This window comes from Poecilia latipinna, unplaced genomic scaffold (assembly GCF_001443285.1).
Source record: "Poecilia latipinna isolate Pla-1442-1.1 unplaced genomic scaffold, P_latipinna-1.0 Scaffold963, whole genome shotgun sequence".
Classification (NCBI taxonomy): Eukaryota; Metazoa; Chordata; class Actinopteri; order Cyprinodontiformes; family Poeciliidae; genus Poecilia; species Poecilia latipinna.
In genome coordinates, this window is record NW_015113579.1 from 54,073 (window position 1) to 75,350 (window position 21,278).

The 21,278-nt window shown below is 37.5% G+C and overlaps 3 protein-coding genes across 3 annotated transcripts in view; 1 reads left to right on the top strand and 2 right to left on the bottom strand.

The window, feature by feature from the left end:
* The window catches only part of wipf2a (WAS/WASL interacting protein family, member 2a), a 20,009-nt gene extending 10,758 nt beyond the window's left edge, over positions 1–9,251 (bottom strand). Inside the window, exons 1-4 of the mRNA XM_015049891.1 lie at positions 8,757–9,251; positions 2,010–2,149; positions 989–1,121; positions 40–57 (exon numbers count right to left, since the gene is read on the bottom strand). Of these exons, the coding sequence (XP_014905377.1) occupies positions 40–57; positions 989–1,121; positions 2,010–2,066 (208 nt within the window). The 5' untranslated portion in view covers positions 2,067–2,149; positions 8,757–9,251. The remainder of the gene's footprint in view (positions 1–39; positions 58–988; positions 1,122–2,009; positions 2,150–8,756) is intronic.
* Positions 9,252–10,164: 913 nt separating this feature from the next.
* Positions 10,165–11,016, top strand: mrpl21 (mitochondrial ribosomal protein L21). Its single transcript, XM_015049890.1, has one exon. The coding sequence runs from the start codon at positions 10,215–10,217 to the stop codon at positions 10,809–10,811; it is 597 nt and encodes a 198-aa protein (XP_014905376.1). The 5' UTR covers positions 10,165–10,214; the 3' UTR covers positions 10,812–11,016.
* An 8,082-nt stretch (positions 11,017–19,098) lies between these two features.
* Positions 19,099–20,792, bottom strand: cunh6orf120 (chromosome unknown C6orf120 homolog). The gene is made up of 2 exons (XM_015049892.1): positions 20,675–20,792; positions 19,099–19,764 (listed from the first exon to the last, which is right to left on the bottom strand). The coding sequence occupies exons 1-2, from the start codon at positions 20,683–20,685 to the stop codon at positions 19,191–19,193; spliced, it is 585 nt and encodes a 194-aa protein (XP_014905378.1). The 5' UTR covers positions 20,686–20,792; the 3' UTR covers positions 19,099–19,190.
* Between the last annotated feature and the right edge of the window lie 486 nt (positions 20,793–21,278).

Below are 21,278 nucleotides of genomic sequence, written 5' to 3' on the forward strand. Positions count from 1 at the left end.
CACCTCCTCCTCCTCCCCCTCCTCCTCCTCCGCCGCCACCTCCACCTCCTCCAGGTTCTGGTAAAAAGATGCAGTAAAATGCATTAAAGCTATTATTAAAGTATTACTACTAATATCAAACTCTATGATGAATATTTACAGGTGAACAAAAACATTTGCAGTCAGTGTTTCCATGCAGTTTGGGTGATGAGAAAATGAGTGGACGGCGTCAGATCAGGAATGTAAGGATGCATTCAGATCAGAATTAGCCAGCCACATTTGTTTATTAGTATTCTGTTTGCATATCCAGGAAGCTTTATTGCCGGGAAGACTGTGCAGTGGAGTGCTTGTTTGGCCAAATGTGGAGCAAAGGGACCTTTAAAATGCAAGTTTCTCCTCATGTATCGAACATAAAGTGCTCCACTCTTAAGCTGCTTTGGTTCAGGACCGATTGTGGAAATGTCACATGGGTTTGTCGTTTCAGGAATCTCTGCAGGTTTATGACAGAACCGTTTTGTGGAAGAGACGTTTGACACCTTCCACCCTAATCAGATAATTATCTTTAAATCCTGTGAGATCAATTTTTATTTGATTCAGGTATGCAGGATCAGGAATCCATTTTAGGCTACATTCACATACAAATGAAAACCCAAATCCGGATTTTTCAAAGCAGTCTGAACGACCCAGTTCAGATCCATTTTGAACAGAGAATGTAGCTGAACAGAAAGAAAAACAAGTGCACTTGGCTACATTTACTATTTCAGGGTTAACATCTTATTTAGTAGAGATTATTAAAGTAGTCCAGGCAGCTAAATTACTCTTTTTTAAAGGGTAAAAAATAACAGATGACAGAATGGCATACGCTAAATGCTAATTTCCACACAGAACAGATTACAACTGATCAGTCAGCAAGCATGCAGAGACATTTTAACATCTTTGGTAAATAGGTAAATGGAGTCTAAAGGGGTCTACCAGTCAGAGAAAAGGATGCAGTCTTAGTGCTACTCACTGTCCAGTACTGGAGCGCTGCGGTCATTGACTTCAGTGACCTTCTTCAGCTTGGCTCCTTTGCAGATGTCTGACAGCAGGGCTCCACGGCCTTTCGTCTCCGACGAATTCAGCTTCGGAGGCGTGGTGTTGGCCTGGGGAACATGTTAAAGGGGGATTTATTATGCTAAATTCACATTTTACATGATTTTAAACTTTCATTTGGGTCTCCACTGCTTCTAAAAACAACCCAGCTGATCTCTGGCAATAAGTTCACATCTTTTGGTGTCTGGAAAACACGTCAAAAACCTCCTGACTGTTCAGTCACATTTGACGAGAGCGGCGCCGTTACCTAGCAACTCAAGCTGAGCTCCAGCACGTTTGGTCAGCTGGTTTTACTGTGCAGCACTGTACAATGGCTGCTGGAAAAGACGACTGTTTTGTTGTAGACTTGCCGTCCAGAAACTGCTTGCTGCATTCTTGTTGGTTGTGCAGGAGGGTCTACTTTTCAAAGATGCATTGTTGAATAATTTAGCATTTGTTTGCAGCCATTTTCCCAAGCGAGTGTAAGCATTAAGTTAGGGGGCGTGGCCAGAAGTAGTACATTGGATTTAATGTGACACGACACCCTAACATATCTGAAAATAGGCAGAACTGACCAGACTGGAAGCTCATTATCTGAGAATGACTTTGTGCAAAAAAGCAATAAACGTGTTCAAGGAAGCATAATAGGCCAGCCTTAACAGTCACAATATCATATTTCTGTTTCCTTCATTGTTTCCTTGAGCAGAAAGTCTGTCGACAAGACCTGAATGGGTACAAATGGGCAACTTAATCTTGTTTTTGCTTTTTTAGACTCCAAAACATATCATATTTCCTTTTTCTCTGCCTGTTAAGAAACTAAAGCAAGCACATTTCTGAAAAACATTCTTTTAATGATTGACTGTAAGTGTGTTGTCGTAGCAGAACCAGCCATAAATTCACTTTGATTGCAAGCTAGCAGTAAAAAAGAAAAAATATATGCGTTAGTTCCAGTCACTCACCTGACTAAAGGTTGGGGGAGGTGGAGGGCCAGGTGGAGGGGGGGGAGGAATCGGCATCCTGTCCCTCTACTGGCAACTCTCTCTGGAGGTCAAAGGCCAATGGAGTTACTAACTCCTGAATGATGGCATACACCGACTCTCTAGAAAACAAAAAATACACGTTTAAACTTACAAAGTTAAAGTTTAGACAATTATTCAACCCTGACGCTGCGTTCTCCATTTCAGCAAATGCAAAACACAGGCATTTGGAAACCTTTTAAGCACAGGTTTTTAAATGCTTAACAGAATGTATAATCAGCCAATCACATCGCAGTAACTCAATGCGTTTAGCCGTCCAGGCGTGGTGGAGACACCATCTTGAAGTTTAAAGCGGGAAAAAACAGGGATTTAAACCTGCAGTATGTAACTTTTATAAATAATGGAGTTTTGTTTTTTTTTTGTTTGTTTTTTTTACACATTTGTTAAAAATGTCACCATGTCATAACAGAATAACACGAGAGATAATCTGTCAAAAGATCAATTTTCTCCACCTCCTCCCTGAGCTACTATAGCCATCTGACGAAATGCATCACTCCCGACCAAAAACAGCCAATGAGAGGCAGGAGGAAGGTCTTAGTGCTGTCAATCACCCTCATGTACTGGTTGATGAATTTGCTAATGGTGGAGAAACAATGGACCCTTACAGGAAATCCGTTTATCTGTCATCATCAGTAGTCATGCTAACTAGCCTTAGCATTCATAACATGCTATGCTAGCAGCAGCGTAGCAGAGAGCAATGTGGAGAGAGGAGAGGGTGATTGACAGCACTGAGAACCGCCTCCTGGCTTTGATTGGTTGTTTCTAGACGGCAATGGGAGATGGCAGAGGAACTCAGTTTTCTCAGACTATCTGTTTCGTACCGTCATGACGTGGTGATAGTTTCAACAAACGTCTAAAGAAATGTTTATAAAAGTTACTTTACATAACTGAGCGTAGCATTTTAAAAGCCAATGATGTTCTGGGGTTTACAGGCAATCATTTAAAGGTTACAACAGGTGGTCACAAAAATAAAATAAAACAGAGCATAAGTAGAAGGGGCTAAAAAGTCTTTCCGATGTCAAAAGTCAGACGTGAATGAACAGATACTCAAGAGCATCCTAAATAAGTTATGCTGTAAACAATTACAAAAGTCCAAACTAACAATCAGAATAGAGAAAAAAATGGATTCAAAAGGGCGGCATCACATATTTTCCAGGCAAGCCGTCCTTGCAGTTGCATAAAACTGCATCCATTTGTTTACATTTGATTGTAAACAAATAGAGTGGATAACGCAGGAACAACTGCACCACTGTTTACTTTCCTGTTAATGTTACTCTGCACCCTGCATTCTCATATTTTATTCCATCCAATTCAAAGTTCATTCCAAGCAAAACAACATGGTTTGTTTGCACCTGCAAGTTTGCTCGCAACATGGGTACCTGTGTGCAGGCATTGCAACACGTCACTGAACTAACACTGTAACCCGAGAGCAGCTTAGATGGCAGAAATGTGACAAATATATCAGTTCTCTGGAAGAAACGCACTCCCATTTTTCCTGAAGAAACAAGTTTACACTCACATCAAACTTCAAGCAATCTACTCAAATCTATCAAAATAATGTTGAATCGTCAAAATAAAACAGATAATGTTCTCTGCAAAACGACATGCTTAGGATAAATATCAAGCTCAAAATGCAATCAATTAAAATGCATATCTTAATCAAAATTTAACAATTTATTTGTTCCTGTTAGTTTATATTTGTGCTGCAGTGAAAAGATTATCTGTAGTCACATCATACATATTATTACAACAGTGAATAAGGGCCAGTGAAAATAGAAAACGAAGTTAAGTTCTGCCTTCCCTGGCAGAAAAAAACAGACAAAAAATACTTGGAAATTTATGAGTTTCAAAAGTTGATTTTTTTTTTTAAATAAAAAAATAAAGAAAAATGTGGAAATTTCTGATATTAATCTCAAAAAGTCTAAGTTCCAGAAAACGTTCGACTTTTCAAACTGAGGAGTGTTTCTTTTCCATCTCAAAATTTCTGAAATTCTTCCAGAAAATTTTTCACTTTTCAAGCTCATTAATTTCCACCATTTTCTAGAAAATGTCTATAATTTTTTGGCAGAAATGTCCTTTTTTATTTCCTGTCTGCAGTGGCCCTCATCCACCATCGTACATTATACATAAACATTCCAAGTGGTACTAATGCTAAGCTAAGCCAGTTTTACTTGTAGTCCTCAATTATCTTATGGAAACTGAATGTGTTTTGACGAGTTGAATCACTTCCTGCTCCTCTACTTTCACATTTTCCAGTTTTGACCGACCGTCATTCCTACCACGTCTCTGTGATGGACTGCAAAGCATTTTCGCTCCTGTTTTTCATACCACAAAAATAATGTCATGATTCTCGTCCCACCAGCTTTACTTTCCTTAAAAAACACATGAGAGACAGACATGAAGCAGAGTTTAGGTAACCGTGTTGCCATGGAGAAGGAAATTTATAAAAACCGCAAAATTAGATTGTGGGTCATGACATAAACAAAGATGAGTAAAAAATTTTGCATTCAAATTTCTCAATGATTACCAAATGAAGACATTGGAAATGATCAGCCCTGTTGTATTATTTGGAAGATCAAGGCCAAACACATACATAATAATTATTATTATAAATCCATATTATTTGGATTGTTTTAGTCTCAGCATTACGGAAGAGGATTAGGGCCACTGGGGGGGAAAAAATCTGACTTTAATCTAGAAACTCTGATTTTAAAAAAGTCATAATTCAGACAGAGATTAACACCAGAGTTCATAGACTGAAGTCAGAATCTAGGAACTCTCAAGTCAAACGGTAAATATGAGGAAAAATATATATATAATTCTGATGAAAAGAGTCAGAACTGAGAGATTAATTCAGGATTATTACTTTAATCTCAGAACTATTAGGGAAAACGTAATTCTGAGAAACAGAATTCAGAGATTAAAGTAAGAAAAACTAGCAAAAATTAATAAAAACTAACTAAATTAGTCAAAAATAAAAATAAAATAAAATAAAAATCCCAAAACTATTCTAACCCTGTCATGGTGATTTAGATGCCACATGCTACTTTAAATATGAACATTCAGACACGATGAAAGTATCTAACAGAGTGACGGTGCAACGTGTCTGAGGTCACTGGATCTCCCCAAACCAGTTTAGGCCTTAAGCTGGTTCATGCCTGCAGCGCTGGCCCCTCCCTCACCCAGACGGCACGTGGCTGTGGGGTTTCTGCAAGAAACGCTGCAGGAATCTCACCAGTCAAGTCCAGTCGGTGAGGCGGTGTAAACGGAAAAGCACAGCAGCAGAAACGTCGGGGTCAGGGATGGGGGCATTTTACAAACCAACTCACTCAGAGCTGTGAAAGCACTGGATTAAGTGGATTAAGATTAATCCCTTTGATCATTTTACATGAAAAGTATCTGAGGTTTGAGTCGGGCTTCAGACTTTTGACGCACAGCATACGTTAAGTATGTTAAAGTTAATGTGCGGCATATCTTTCACACCTCAGTAAAGACCTGATTAGAGCTGAAAACAATCAGATTAATCGTGAACAACTGATTATTAAAATCATTGTAAACCAATTTAGTTATCAGTTAATTGTTAACTGGAGTGTACATACTTGGCCTTTGCTGGAAAAACAAAATATTCAGAGCAATAATTAAGTCAAAACTGTACAAAAATATTTTTAAAAGTTCTCTTGTGGCATAAAATGTTCATTATTTAAAAAAGGAACTGAATGGTTTATTTTAGTGATGCAGAATGTATCGGCATCGGTCAATATTAGTCATTTTTAACATATTGGTGTCGATCTGGTAAATAAAACCAGGCCGATATTAACAACAAATATTTGTTTTCATCTTGTTGCCATTTGTCTTTGGTCGTTTCCTTTCTCAATTTGTTCAAACGGTACAAAACTATAAATATAATATTAGATATCAATTTTCATATTGGTGAATCCCTAGTTGATTTGCATCTTTTTTAAACAATACTATAATCCTTTTATTATATTGAAGAAAGAAAAGGTAAAGTGGGTAAGTGAAAAATCTGTAGAATGTGCTTATTTCTTTCATTAAAATAATTGGTAATCGTCAGAAAAATAGATTGTTTATTGTCGTAACAATAGCTATTCATCTTTTTTATGATGAGACCACATCATAAAAAAGCATTTATTACAAAAACAGTTCCAAAAACTTATCATAATATTAGAAAATAGCATATTACTAAAATGGTAGTTAGTTGCAGCCCTAGATTTGAATACATGTCGTTTCTGAAGATGTTTTTAATGCTGTATGAAAAATAAATCCTGGATTTAGTTTATTTTTTCCAAATGTTTGAATTTTAAATAGTTCAGATGATGGGACTGAATGCAGCTCTATTAACACCGCCGAGGTAAAATCATAGAGATAAGGAGTGAAGTGGAATCACCAACTAGGAAACAGATTATTCAAATATTCTTTGATAGGCACCTTGGTGTGATGCTTAACACCCAGTCAGAACATCCCCAGTTCAGACCGCAACGTAGGTCAGGATTGTCTGCATTTATCTAGTTCAGGGGTCTCGTTCGAAATAAATCTGGACAAAAATGCTAAAGAATGGAGCAATGTTTTAAATTCAATGGCAACTTGTTTTTTTAAGTTTTAGCTGTTTTTCATTGGTGTTTTCATGCAAAATATTTCCACAAAGAATTTAAGAAAATGCATCTTATGAAGTAATATTTCTTTTGCAAATGAGTTGCAAATTATGTAAATGTCTCATCTCACTGAAGAAAATGCATAAAACCAAAAAACAAAAACATAATTGTTCTATAATAAGATGATCTAAACATATTTATTTAGTTATGGTTCAAAGAGCTGTGTTGTTTTTGTGGCTCTAAAACTTTTTAGTTGGACCAAAGGCCAAAAAAAAAAAGAGAAAGAAAATCGAAAACTGTTGATTACAAATGGCCGCCATTTTACATGTTGATGTCACATACATGGCAACATAATTTTATCTATTACATGCCAAACATCATAAGTAGAGGTTTTGCTCCTTCAGTGACTGTACAGCAAATAAATTTTATTATATTTATCTGTATTTAATGCAATTTGAGAGATAGCATCAATAATCTACATATTTGGATTGAAGCAAGTGTGTTGGATTCCTTAAGCGCCTAATGAATCTAATTAGCATCGTACCTAAATTTACACTAATGGACTGTTTGAACTTATAATGTCCAAATTATTTAACATGTTTGACTGTAAAAACACCAGCAAAAATATTTTTTGTACAAGTGGATATAAATTCAGGTTTTACGTGGTTGTAAAAAGGTGAGTATATATATTTTTTTACTTTAGAGCAGCACTACTCTAACATATTTTTACTCAGGTAAACATAAAAAGTAGTTGTCCACAAAATTACTCAAGAGTAAAAAAATTCTGTTGAAAGGCTACTGAAGTACCAAGTAGCTGATCAAAACATCCAATTTAATATTCTAAATGCCAGACGGACAAAAAAATGGCTATGTGCAAATAATTACAAAATAACCAATTTTAAGCAGAAGAAACACTTCTGCAGGTATTTTTTTCCAAGATAAAGCTTATAAATTAACACTTATAGTAGGTACTCGTATACAAATATGAACAGAGTAAAAGTACATTGAGTAATAAAGTGACTAACTTACATAATTTAGGTGTCATAAGAGAAAATAAAATCAGAACAATAAAGAGATCTGACTTTGTCATAAACTGGTCTGTGTCTGGTGAATTTTTAATTAAAACAAGTTTGATCTTCATCTAGTGAAGTTAATAGCAGTGGATAGAGTATCCAGAAATTTCACTCAAACATGAGTGAAATTTCATCATACTTCATAAAAGTATGATCCACTACATTTACTCAACTAAATGTAACTGATTACAGGTAACTAGTTACTACCAACCTCTGAAATCCAGCTTTAGAGGAGGAAGTATAATGCTTCTGTGGTCAAGGAAATAAACTGAGCTACAGTGTTAAAGAACTGTTTATTTAGGCCAAAACTAGACTGATTCCCCATATTCAATATTGACATAATATAATAAAAGGCTCACATTAACCATTTCACTAATTTAAGGATTAACAATAACAGAGGTAAAAACTAAAAGTGACTAAAAGTAATTTGATGGCTTCTAAATAAACAATATGTCAGATAAACTGATTTAACATCAATCCACCATTTAACATTTATAATCAGCATAGGACATCATTTTAGAGAGCTGTTCATACCCAACAAGTCACCGGATACAAAAGTAAAACACATACATGACTGTGGGGCAGTTACGATTTCAACACCACAGGTAAGACCTTTCGATGTAGTTGTTAATCACTTTTTGAAAATTATTTTTCATTTTACTTATTGGGTTTTATTCATAAATGGCTCGACAAGAAGAATGGCAGTTAATTTTCCAGGACCAGGAATCGAACCAGGGACAGCTGCCTCGAGGACTGATCCACCTGATTCCAAACAACGACGTATTTTATATGTGAACCTTTTACGGTGTGTAACCTGCTGACTATGTTTTCCAGAATTAAAAAACACCGAGTTCCGGGCAAGCAGAAACGTGTAATCTGTGACAGAAACTTTAGTCAGGCCGAGACAGGTTGCATAGCCGCTCCCAGACATGGCAACAACATACCTGGCCGAAACTCAGGAGGACAGAAGCCAAACATTTACTCACCGGAGCTTCGGTACTCTCGTTTGCCCAAACAACATGAATGGAAAGTGCTGGCGTGGCAGTCTCTCGTTGAAGCAGTATGGTAAAAATAAACAAAAAAAAAAGAAAAAGAAACGGCTCGAGGAAGGCTGCTGGCAGGTCGCAGTAGTGTGCCTCAACGCCGCCGAAGAAATTCACAGGTTAGCCGGGGCTAACGTTAGCGACTAGCTGTTAGCATAGAGCTGTTTACTTCAAAGCTGTCAGTGTCAACCCGGTTCGGCTACCTACAGTCACTGCCCGAGTAGGACACCTCTGCGTGTTGCCATATAAAACAAACCACTAGGCCTCTTTTCAACGTTTCTGGTTGTCACGGCAGACTTTACCCGCACTACTGACCTACAAGCAGAGCCATAGTGTCCGCTGCTGTCGGTCCCTTCCTTCCCAGAAACCAGGAAGTAGGATGAACTGCGCAAAATGGAGGCCTTTCAGCGCAACCAGTACCTTTACAAAGAGAATTACGACACTCTTTGAACTGGCCTTCACAGGGTCACGTGGTTCATCTTTTCTACAACACTGAGCTAATTATGAAATACATTTTTTTAATGTATTAGGTTTATTATTAAGCATAACATTTAATTTCCCTTTGGGTTTAATAAGTTATTTCTGAATTGTTCCCCTTTCAATTGATTTTTTTATTATTTTAAAATCCCCCAAACTAATGCTAAGTGGTTTTATTTATAATAAATATGCTAACTCTTCTGGCTAACTGTTAGATTCATACTTGTAAATTTTATATTCACAAAGTTGGGTAGTAACTACATTTACTCAATTACATTTACTTGAGCAAATTTGAGGAAAAAACATACTTATAGGAGTATTTTTCAATGTTGCACAATTGAAGTATTGCTACTCTTACTTGAGTAAAATTTCTGGATTCTCTACCCAATATGAGTAACTTCACTGAATGAAGAATGGACATGTTTAACCAAAAATTCACCAGACAGACACACACTCGGAGTGTGTTTTTTACTTGGAGTTTTTGTTAAACTTTCGTAAGTTTTTTTTTTTTTTAAACTGATTTGGGGGGAAAATTATCTTTGCACATTTTTTTGTTACTTAAATTAATGATTGTCATTTTGGTTCTTAAAATATCAAAATTTCTACTTAACTTTATATTTTGGTCCATCTGATTATACAATTTCTAAATGTTAAATTCTTGATAATTTGATTAGTTACTCATTACTTGATTAGATTTTTTTTTTACCAAATACTTTCTTGGATGACTACTTTTTTCTTCTACTTGAGTAAAAATATGTTGAAATAGTGCTACTCTTTCTTCAGGATAAATTTAATTCCCTCTGATTATTGTTCAGTCCATGCTCCAGTCCGGCAGGTGGCGGTAGTGCACCTTAAGACGTTTGCCTTCTTCCATGATATAAAAGAAGAATAAGAAAAAAAATCAACAAGAAGAAGAAGAGGACGATGATAATGGCGGCGGTTAGCCGAGGGTTTGCTGCCCTGTGGAGGACAAACGGTGTGCGAGTACCGTTACACCCTCTCCTGTCCCTCTGTGCCGCTCGAACACAAAGCTCTGTAAGCGGCGACCTGCTGCCCCGGACCTCCCTGTCCAGCCCTCCGTGGTCGGAGCAAACTAGTTTCGTGTCAGCGGAGGAGGAGCGGAGCCGACACGCCGCCGTGGTGAGCACCGTGAACGACCGGATCGAGAGGCAGGACTTCGGCCGACTGTTTGCCGTGGTGCACTTCGCAGCTCGCCAGTGGAAGGTCACCAACGAGGACTTGATCCTGGTGGAGAACCACATCGAGGCGGAGTGCGGAGACCGGATCTACTTGGAGAAAGTGCTGCTGGTCGGGGCGGAGGACTTCACTCTGGTCGGTAGGCCTCTGCTCGGGAAGGAGCTGGTCAGGGTCAAAGCCACCGTGATTGAAAAGACTGAATCCTGTCCCAAAATACACATGGTGTTCTGGAAAAGACACCGGTTCCAGAAGAAGAGGACCATCGTGCAGCCGCAGACTGTCCTGAGGATCAACAGTATCGAGCTGTACCCGCGGCTGTCTTGATTCAGACTGTAGACTTATGAGGGAATCTGGTTTCGGACGTTCTGTATCTCTGAAACAGTTCAGTTCAAACTTCATCAATGCAGAAAATGTATAAAATATTAGAGTTGTACTTTCAGAAAACTGTGTCGTGTCTGGATCTGTATTCCTGCTGTAAGTAAAGTTGAAAACGTGTTTTTATTGGAGTCGGGATAAAGCTTTGTCATTGCATTCCTACCCTTTTCTATTCTGCTCTACTCAAATCTGGTTTACACCACAGGCTGAGCTTTCTGCCATTTACTCAGATTTTTTTTTTCCCCGAAAGAATTTCAACCTGACCAATCAGCTAACAGAAGTTGTGACCATGACGGCGTTTTCCTACGCTGTCTGTAGTTTTAGCAATAACGGCAGAGGACGTGAACGAAGCCGTTCTGTCCGTGTTGGACAAGTTTCTAGGTTGCAGACACGTGACCCAGATGACGCGCGAAATTCAGATGGGGATCAGGAAGTGGATTATTTTTTCTCGTCCTTGAATCTTTGAGAATACATAACAGTACAAAACCATAAAAGGTGGTATAATGACCGCCAGGGGGTTACAAACACAGAGAATTTATCACCATAACAGTACGTAAATATATTAAAGAAAGAACATAAAGTGCAAGTTTTAATTGGTTTTAGTATTGGTGAAATTTCAAATAGTTTTGATATATTGTTTGACCTCATTTTCAAAAATTAAAACAAACGGTTTTTAATTAAACAGCATTTGTGAATATGCTTAGAAACCGACCCATACCTGAATTCACACACACACAGCGTTTCCTCTTACACCAGGGCGCCCTTAAAAATGTACAGAAGACGAGATGCTAACCAGACTTTTCTATACATGCTAGGCTACATGACTGTGCAGCATTGTCTCCATGGTTACTAATGGTTACTAAGTACACATACCTTCTCCATAAAGCAATATTTGGTATCTTTCTAATCATACTTATTTATAAAGTATATTAACTTTAGTTTCCCTTACCTTGTAAAACTGTTCGCTGTACCGTTACACCCTGTAATCGGAAATCCGCGATTACACCGAGGGTTGACAAACATGATTGAAGGCTGCTATCCATTGCTGCCGTATCTTCCCTCAAATAAAATGACAAGTTTGGTTTACATCCTTGGCAGGTCGTTGCACGGTCGGCTATACAAACAATAGCCATTTTCAAGGTGAAATCAATTAAATAAAGGCTATAGATGTCTGTATTTAGACTCGCGTTAAAGGAGAGTCTTGGTTGTTTTGACGTCTGCCATGGCGGAGTAGAAGAATTTCTAGAGAGCGTGACGTCACGTGCAAAGGGTCAATAGTTTGATTCATGCAGAACTGATCTGATCGTTTCCATAGCAACAACCAGAAGCAAAACCTTGCCCCAGAACTACAGTGAGCTCATAGAAGAGGTCACAGATGGCCTCAAGAAGATTAATTAATATTCATTATTATTATATTTAGTAGTTAACCATTATAATTAATAGTTATTATTACTACCATAGTATTAATAATATGACTAATATTACTGTTAATATTATTTTAATAATAATAACAATAATAATAACAATAACGATAATAATAATAATAATAATAATAATAATAATAATAATATATTAATTTACTTATTTGTGTATTAAATCTCTTAATCTGGGACCCGAGTCCAAATTTTCGTACCACAAACAAGCAAAGGTGGTATGACAGTAAAAATAAAACTTTTTAAAAAAATCATTAAATTCTTATTTATAAAGACAGCGGATGCGCACGCAACTTAACTGCAGCCGGACCCATAGCCGGACCAGCCTTTAACGGTCACTGGTTGTCATAGTTACCCGCATTTGCCTTGCTGTTTTAACGTCAGTTAGCATATTATCAGCTTACTATTGACCCTTTACAACTTCGTCACTTAATCATTCGAGGCGTCATGACAGACGTAATGAAATGAGGGATGGGCGTATCGAACAGAGCAACTGAAATTGTTTCCCCAAGTTGTTTCTGCCTGTTTATTTATGGCTTATACTTATTTACAAGTTTGAAATAGCTAGCTTAGAAACAGACTGATATCTCCTCCCTCCTGATATGTTGATATAATTACCGACTTTTCCTGAATTCGCACCACATGATTTATATCACTATGTAATAAACGGCGTTTCACCTTAAACCGATCAGGATTAAAAAACGTACAAAAGACCATATGCTAACCATTTTTTTCCATACGTTACGCTACATGACGGTGTGACTGTCTCCATAGTTACCAACGGTTCCTTCTCCATAAAGCGATATTTGATATATTTCTAATCATATTTACTCATAAAATATATTAACTTTAGTCTTCTTACCTTTTAAAAAGAATTCGCTGTAAATCCGCGATTACATCAAGGGCTTAAAAGTCATTATGACTGACAGCTGCCAGTTATTTTTGATTCACAGTTGCAATCCAAAACCGATATAACTTCCCTCATTAAAAGTTATACAATAAAATGACAAGTTTCGTTTGCATCCTTGTCTGTTTGTGCAGCAGACCTCGTAGTATCCTGTGACCGTTTTTAAGGTGAAATCAACTAAGTAGAAGCGATATTTGGTTACAGATGTCTGTTTTTAAGGACCGCTATGGCGGAGTTCAGGAGCGCGTGACGTCACATGCAAAGGGTCAATTAGAGAAAATTATTTTCTGTAGCGTTATTGGCTTATCACAAGATTCCTTAAAGTCGCTCAGTTTTTTTGTTTGTTTGTTTCAGTAAGAGATCCCAGAAACCGACAGGTAGAATATTTTGATTTATATAATTTAGTGTAAAATTCTGAACAATATTTTGTGATGTCTCCATCTATGTTTAACTTTTGAATGGTGTCAATTTTGGCATGGAATTTTTCCAAGTACGCACTATTCTGCTCTCCTTCAACATTAATTTCACAAACATTATGGAGTGTGCAACATGCACTGATGACAGTGTTGATTGTAGAAATCTCTACATCAAGCCTTTTGCTAAGGCACCTCCATCGACTCTTCAGTCGGCCAAATGCAATCTCCACAGTCATCCTTGCTTTGCTGTGGCGTTCACTGAAGTAGCGTTGACCTGCTGTTAGTGTTCCTGTATCTGTGTGTCCTTTAAGCTACCAGCTTCAAAGGGGGTAAGCAGGATCACCTAGCAGCATTATAGACACTCAAACACCCATTATCTCTTTCTAAATCTTGTTCTAAAATTGTACAGTAAACAAAAATTAAAAGTTGGATAAAATCAAAATTTCTTATCACCATAACTAACTTCTAGCACTAGAATGTCAAACACTTACTGGTGTTGCCAGGGAATAAACATGGGAATTTTTGCGATCAAATGTTTTTATTTTAGTTGCTTTACATCCACAGCATGTAAAATACTGTATAGTTACAATAGGTGGAATAAGACATAGAAATAGAAAAAGTAGTGTGACCCCCCCACCCACTCCCCAACCCCATGGCGACCCCCTACCCTGTTCCCAAGGATCTCAAAGTGATAACAAGTACGGAAGTGGACAGTTGCGAAATACATGGGAATTTTTGAGGACCCTGGCATCGTGGACGCTTCCTGGAAATCCACTATAAATGTTGGTAAAACTGTTGGAAGACATTTTTTTAATGTATTAACTACGGAATTTTAAAATGAGCAAATATCTGTATTTACTACCCAAAACAATGATCCACTACTCCCTGTAGAATAACTGAGTGCGTCCTTTGCGGTTAAAATAATCATCGTGATTCTCCTCTGGAGCAACTATGGGGTTATGGGCCCCGTCGATTGCTCCTGCACACTGCGGGAATCCCTATCTCTATTTGAATCCTTCGATCACCTCTAGCAGAACCGCTCCATAGGGTACTTTTATGTACTCCGGCACAAGTACACGACAAACTGCTTTGCAGAACTCTTGGACCAGGGAGCAGATGGTAAACCTCGCAATACCGAAGAGGTTAGCTATAGTGCGATAACATGCACCTGTTGCAAGCCAATACAGTCCCATGGCAACTCGTTTGCTCGTTGGTATGGGTCACCAAAGATGTGTGGCTGTACGTGTGAGTCAAAGAGAGATGTTCACATACGTACATAAATGTTTTTGTTGCCATTCTAAAATTTTGGATGAAGTTGGTGTCACTAAAGCCAATTAACGTACATCTGTTTCCCACCACTCCTGACTTCAACTCCGAACTCATGCATTACGCTGAACTGATGTTGCTGCCACTGCTCCACAAAATGCCATGGCCAAAATCCGGGCTCTCTTTCTTTTCAATCTTCTTAAGATGAATATGTTGTTAAGGTGCTGGTGGTTGGTCAACAACTTGAAGATTGCTAGATATGTTCCATTCCCATCCATGTGTAACCCCTTTATGTTCGTCTCAGGTCCAGTATGTTGACTTTATGACAGATCCACTCAGGTTCACTGTATTTATTCTAACAAAAGAAAAAATCAAGTTGGTGGTTAACATCACTTCACCAGCTTCTGCCCTTTTACATTCTCAATGAGCAGTTAAAAGTTGTAAAATTAAATATTTAAAATGCACATTAGTTATAAATACAAAACATTGCAAAATTGCACATTATACCTGCTATATAAACATGTGTGCTTAAAATACATTTTATAATTATACTTATAAATAAAAAACAGATTTGATCATAATACATACCGCAGTAACAGATTGCAACAGAAAAAGGGGACGAGCTGAAAGTAACTATATAATATGTCAACAGCAGTATAACATATTTTATATACCAATAATGTCGGGGGAAACAACTTCTTGACTAAACAAAGTGAAGTTGAAGAATAACACATTTTTGATAAAATTCACATCATAGATGTGCAACGTTATTGCGCCCTCTACTGCGAGTGTAGGACAGTTTCAGTTCATTTGCCCGTTCACACTGGAGATCGCATACAGGCTGCATATTTTTGGAGGTTTGAACGGCCCCGGCAAAAAAATCCGATTTGACAGAGAATTTGAATTGGGTCACTTCAAGCTGCTGTGTAATCAAACTTGTATATGTTCTCAAACACTTTGATAATTCAAATTTTAAGAGTTCCAAATTGTAACAAAATTTTCTTTCTACCAGAGAATTATACCATAAGAGCTGAATTAATGAATGAACCATTTTAAGGCTAGAGCTGTTCAGTTCCAAGTATGAACTGGGGTGAGTATTAGGATTCATAGAGATTTGTATTCATATTGCCAATTTAAGGAGTGGTGAGGATATTGACATTAATACAATTGGAAATCAGCCAGAAATCTATACGTGATAAACTAGTACATGCTTTGTTGCTCCAAGTATATGAACTTAAAGTTTTAATCTCCACACTGCAGTGTTGTAGCTACAGTTAGCTTAGCTGTATTAGCTGTGCGTCCGGTCGGCAAAAAGGGTAGTTAAGATAAAATTAATGGGAGAAGCGGCCTTTAAGAGTTCGTGAGACTGTTTGCAGTATATTCGCGGATATTTAATGCATTATATTGAAAGTCAAAGTATGAAAACAAGGGATAGAAATCCCAAATGCTGCTCAACCACTGAGGCTTACGTCTACCTCGGTCGCCATTTTGTCCGACCTTTCTTCTTCCTCACCTTCTTTCAGGTTTTTTTGGCGGTTGGCAAACAACGAAAATGGTGCATTACCGCAGTGGAAGGCGGTTGTTTTCAGCACAACTGTAAACAACTTCCGGTAAGAGTCAGCGTTTAACTGCTGCAATGTATACATAACGGACAAACGTTAGCAAAATTTAAAGATTCAACGCCTCAACGTTGTAACCGCCATTCTGTTCATGCTTTCTTGGTCTGAACATCCGGGCAATAGTGACGTCATTAGCGATGAGTTTCATAACAGAGACCAAACCTTTTACACACACACACACATATATATATATATATATATATATATATATATATATATATATATATATATATATATATATATATATATATATATATATATTTTTTTTTTTTTTTTTTTTTTTTTTTTTTGTACGAAGCAAAGTTTTGTGATAGAATGGTCAGAAGACAAAATATGTGAAACATAGTTTTTATTTTGAAAGCTAGCTTAATCTTCTAGAAAACGGCAAACAGCATTGAGGACTGAGTTTTAAGGCACTGTTGAACTTTTTCTGCTCAGTGGTAACAGGTTTTCTAACTGAACTCAAGCACTGGAGAATAAAAAAACAGCTTGTCCAACAGGCAAAAATTATGTAAAAAATAAAATAAAATACAGTGGTGTAATGTGCTAGCATGCTAGCAAAATGTCCTCTGGAGTCTAAATACTAACACATAGCAAAGAAGATCCTCCTGAACAAAGTGATTCTGCTTTAAAAGATAAATCTGGGCAACAGACCTTCACAGATCCTGGTGGTTTGATTCATTCATATGAGAAATTACAGCTACATCACTCAGTTACAGAATTTCACATTAATTCAAACATACTGGATGTTAATACTGTGTAAGTACCTCCTTCTCTGCTCATAAAACCATCACCCGTAAAGTTACAGGAGATAAAAACCAGCAACTTTACAAAGTTATGTGTCTTCTTTTGAAAAGACTGGAATGAACAGTTTTTCCAGCTGAATGAAGCATAAAGCAGGGGTGTCCAAACTTTTTGTCACACGGGCCTGAAGGCCAGAATCATAAAATAAAAATAAATAAATCAAGCAAATAAAGTAGTCTGATTTATTTATTTTGTAGGAAAGGGGTGTTATTTGTCATAGATCGAAAACATAAGGATTTTGCATGTTTACTGTAACTTTTCAGTTTTTCAGTCTTTCAGAGAATAAATATACATTTATTCTCTGTTACAAAAACAAAATTTGGGTCATGTCTTTTCAAAACTCTTGCTATATTTATCCAAGTTTAATAAATTAAATTTTAAAAAGTTGATTTGAGTGCAGTAAAGTCAGTCTTTTAATACAAGTCTCTGAAAAGACATTCATAATTTTACCCTGACTAAAAATAAAAAGTTTAATAAATGTATATCATTGCTGAACTACAGTTGGTGGCCAGAAAAAAATCAGTTCAAGAGCCATAAATGGCCCCTGAGCCACACTTTGGACACCCCTGGTTTAAACAGTTCTGCCTGACCTTCACTTGCCGATACAAACTTCCGATCAGCTGGCTGAAAAGAGACTTCAACACTTTCCCATCCTTATTTTAAAAAGGAGAAATTTCCCTGATTTTAAATATTCCTGCTTTTTGAGTAAAAACTAAACGTCTCATCCAGGAAATGCAGGTTTTAAAACTCTAGCTGCTGAAATTTACTTTAAAATATTGCAAAATTTATGTTGTTCAAAATATATTTGCTTTGATTTTAAACACAAATATATTTAGAAGCAGTAGAAAGAAGCTTTTTTGTTGTAAAATTAGTTTATACTCCATGTTTTTGTTTTAAATTTAAATCCCAGCCCATGTGGACTGCAGTCAGATTTCCTGGAGGTAACGGATGAAAACATTTCACTCTCCCCAGAGGACAAAGTGCGACAAAGTACAAGGGACAGACTGAGATTATTTTTGTAACTTATGAAAATAAAGTCATATTAGCAAAATAAAGACGTAAAATTATAAGAAAAGAGTTTTCATGAGAAAAAACCAAACCTTTGTGGTTTTTTTCCTTTGATTGTTTTAAAGTCCTGCTACTGATAATAAATTGATATTTCCTTATTTTTAAAACTTCACAAAATGTTCAACATTCCTCCACCATTAACACAGTGGTAACATTTTCTTTCTTGTAGGATTTCTCATAAAACTATTACTTTATTCTGGTATTATTACTGCTTTATTCTTATATCACTTTATTCTCATAATTTCAGAAAACCAAATTCTTCCAGTCTGGCCCTAACGCTCTGTCATACCAAAGCAAAGTGTGAAGTGATAGCGATCGATCAGACATCACTAGGTGTACACCGATAAATCAACCAGCCAGTAAATCGGCGTAGATTTCCTTAATTTTGGGAGCTTGGTGGTCGGCCGATCTTATCCACCAAAAATCAACTACTGTCCTCGTTTTGGGAGAGGTTTGACTGTCAGCCCCGCCCACCATTCATATCTGCATGTTCACAGTTAGCAATAGTCACCGTTTTTTGCTATATTTAATTACATTTCGGACAAAAAATAAATCAGTACCAGCCAAAATCGGAATCGGCAGATCAGCCAGACTCCTGCACTCAGTGCGCCCCAAGACGTTCCCAGTAAATTTGTCCACTACCTGGTTATTTCTGTATGTTTCACTGCAATTTAAAAAGGCAATAACTCTGGAGGATATCATAGTAGACGTACGTCTCATCTATACAGAATCAAAAGGAAAAAAAAATCTTTTATTTTCAGCGCTGACCAAGTCAAATGCCAATCTCTCTCCCAGCTTCGTAGCAGCAACAAACTTCAAAACAAAATTTCAAGTATAATCTTTAAAAGTCCGATCAGTATAGTCCAAAAGATGGATTCCTCCTCTTGAAAGTTGTCCGCTCCCTGGGGGGGCTTCTTTTCGTTTTGTCCGTCCGAGCCCTTTTCGAAAGGGTCCTGCGGCACCGCCTGGTCGTAAAACACCCGGATCTCGAACTCACTCTCCTGGTACGACGGGTGGCCGTAGACGCCGATCCCCACGGGCCTCTTGAAGTTGCCAGGGACAACCACCACGTCATGGCCGCAGGTCACCGACTGCAGCTTGTAGGTGTCGAAGTTCGGGTGGAGCGTTTTGTCAGACACGTACAGGTCTGCGTCGCCTTTGAGGCTCTGCATGTGCAGGATGATGCGTCCGTCGTGGTTGAGGCGCAGGTAGCTGTAGTTCCCAGCTCCGATGTGACCCTGGACCACGTGGAGCAGAACCCACTCCTCGGGGATGCCATCATCCTCGGCGGGGCTCAGGAAGCTTCCGGCCTGCGGCAGGAAGAGGGCAACGAGCAACGCAGCGTGGCCCAGCATCATGGTGAAGGCATCTGTCAGTCCGCCAGACAGCCTGCAAAACATGCAAAGTTTAAACTAGAGCGGGGCCATACAACCATTGTTAGGCCTGTCACAATAAATTAATTGCAATAAACAATAATATTGTAGTTTTGAACCCATTTTCAAGTAATATATTGATAAAAATGCCCTCTCTAAGACTAATATACTCTAATTTTGTACAGAACACTCCACAAAAATTTCCCAAAGGGAAATTACATTTTGTTGTACTTCATTCATTTTCTTCCGAGAAATTTATACTCCTCCTCCACTTCTTTCATGATTGAAATACTCCTCAAACTAAACTTGTTTCTCCTGAAATCAACAATAGTCTCCATTGTTTTGTTCATACTCTAGATCATTTTTTTCACATCACGCCATAAACCAGTCCATCTGTTGAATGTAGAAACATTCAACAGTGGTCTCAAACTTACGTCAAAATGGATTGAATTTATGGTTTGTTTGTTTTTCTGAAATAGCTGAAAGTCCTAAGATTAAGCGAATAGTTCTCGCCGTTTACTCTTAATCTTCTTCTAGTCAACGCAAAGTTAAAAATAAACAGCTTGGTTTCATCTTCACCGACTGTTCTGACCTTTGATCTATGGATTAAACACACTTAAAACATTAACAAAACTATTTTAAAACTCACTTCAAAATATAGTTCGGCACTATTGCTTTCAAATCAACCCACTAGTTTGATTAACAATTCACGTCAAACTCAAAGAACAAAACCAGGGCAATTCCTGTTCCCTAGCTTCATGCTAATCCGTTATCAGCTAACAGGTGCGGACCGGTGCAGTTTTAAGATTTATAATCTCCGTAACTATTACATTTAAAAACAACTCTATAAATGCTTTAAGACACTGAGGTTACAATTTAGATTCAGCACACTGTACGCAGGAATTTAACACGTTAATGTTACTCACACAGCTGTCATTTCCAAGCCAACATCTTCCAGTTAGCACAGCTAACAGCAAGTTCGCTTCTTCACTTCCTCTCTGTCGAACAGCGGTAGGTGGCTCTCTACCGCCACCTACCGCTCAGGAAGGGAGACTCACCTTCAAGTCAGGTGCATATCGCCTGGAGTTTAAGGAGTTAGATTGAAGGTTTTCTGAAGACTAAAAATATATTTCTTTATCTATACAAATCTTAATTTATCATAAAGCAATCAGCAAATAGAAAACATCAGAACAACAGAGTTTGTGAATAAAGAAGAGGTCTCACTTTGACATAAACTGTGGGTTTGTCTCCGTGTCTGGTGCAATTTTAGTTAAAACAATTTTGTTCTTTATTCAGTGAAGTTAGTCACAATGGGTAGAGGGTACAGAAATTTTACTGAAGACTAGCAATGCTTCATAATTATATTTCTCAAGTAAAATTTCAAAATATGGTGCAATAAAACTCCTACAAGTAATTTGTTTCCAAAAAGTCTCTAAAGTAACTAGTAACATTTACTTATGATACATAAAAATGTTTCATAAATTTTGTATTGAAAAGTTTGATTTGGAAAAGTGTTACTTATTTTGTAAT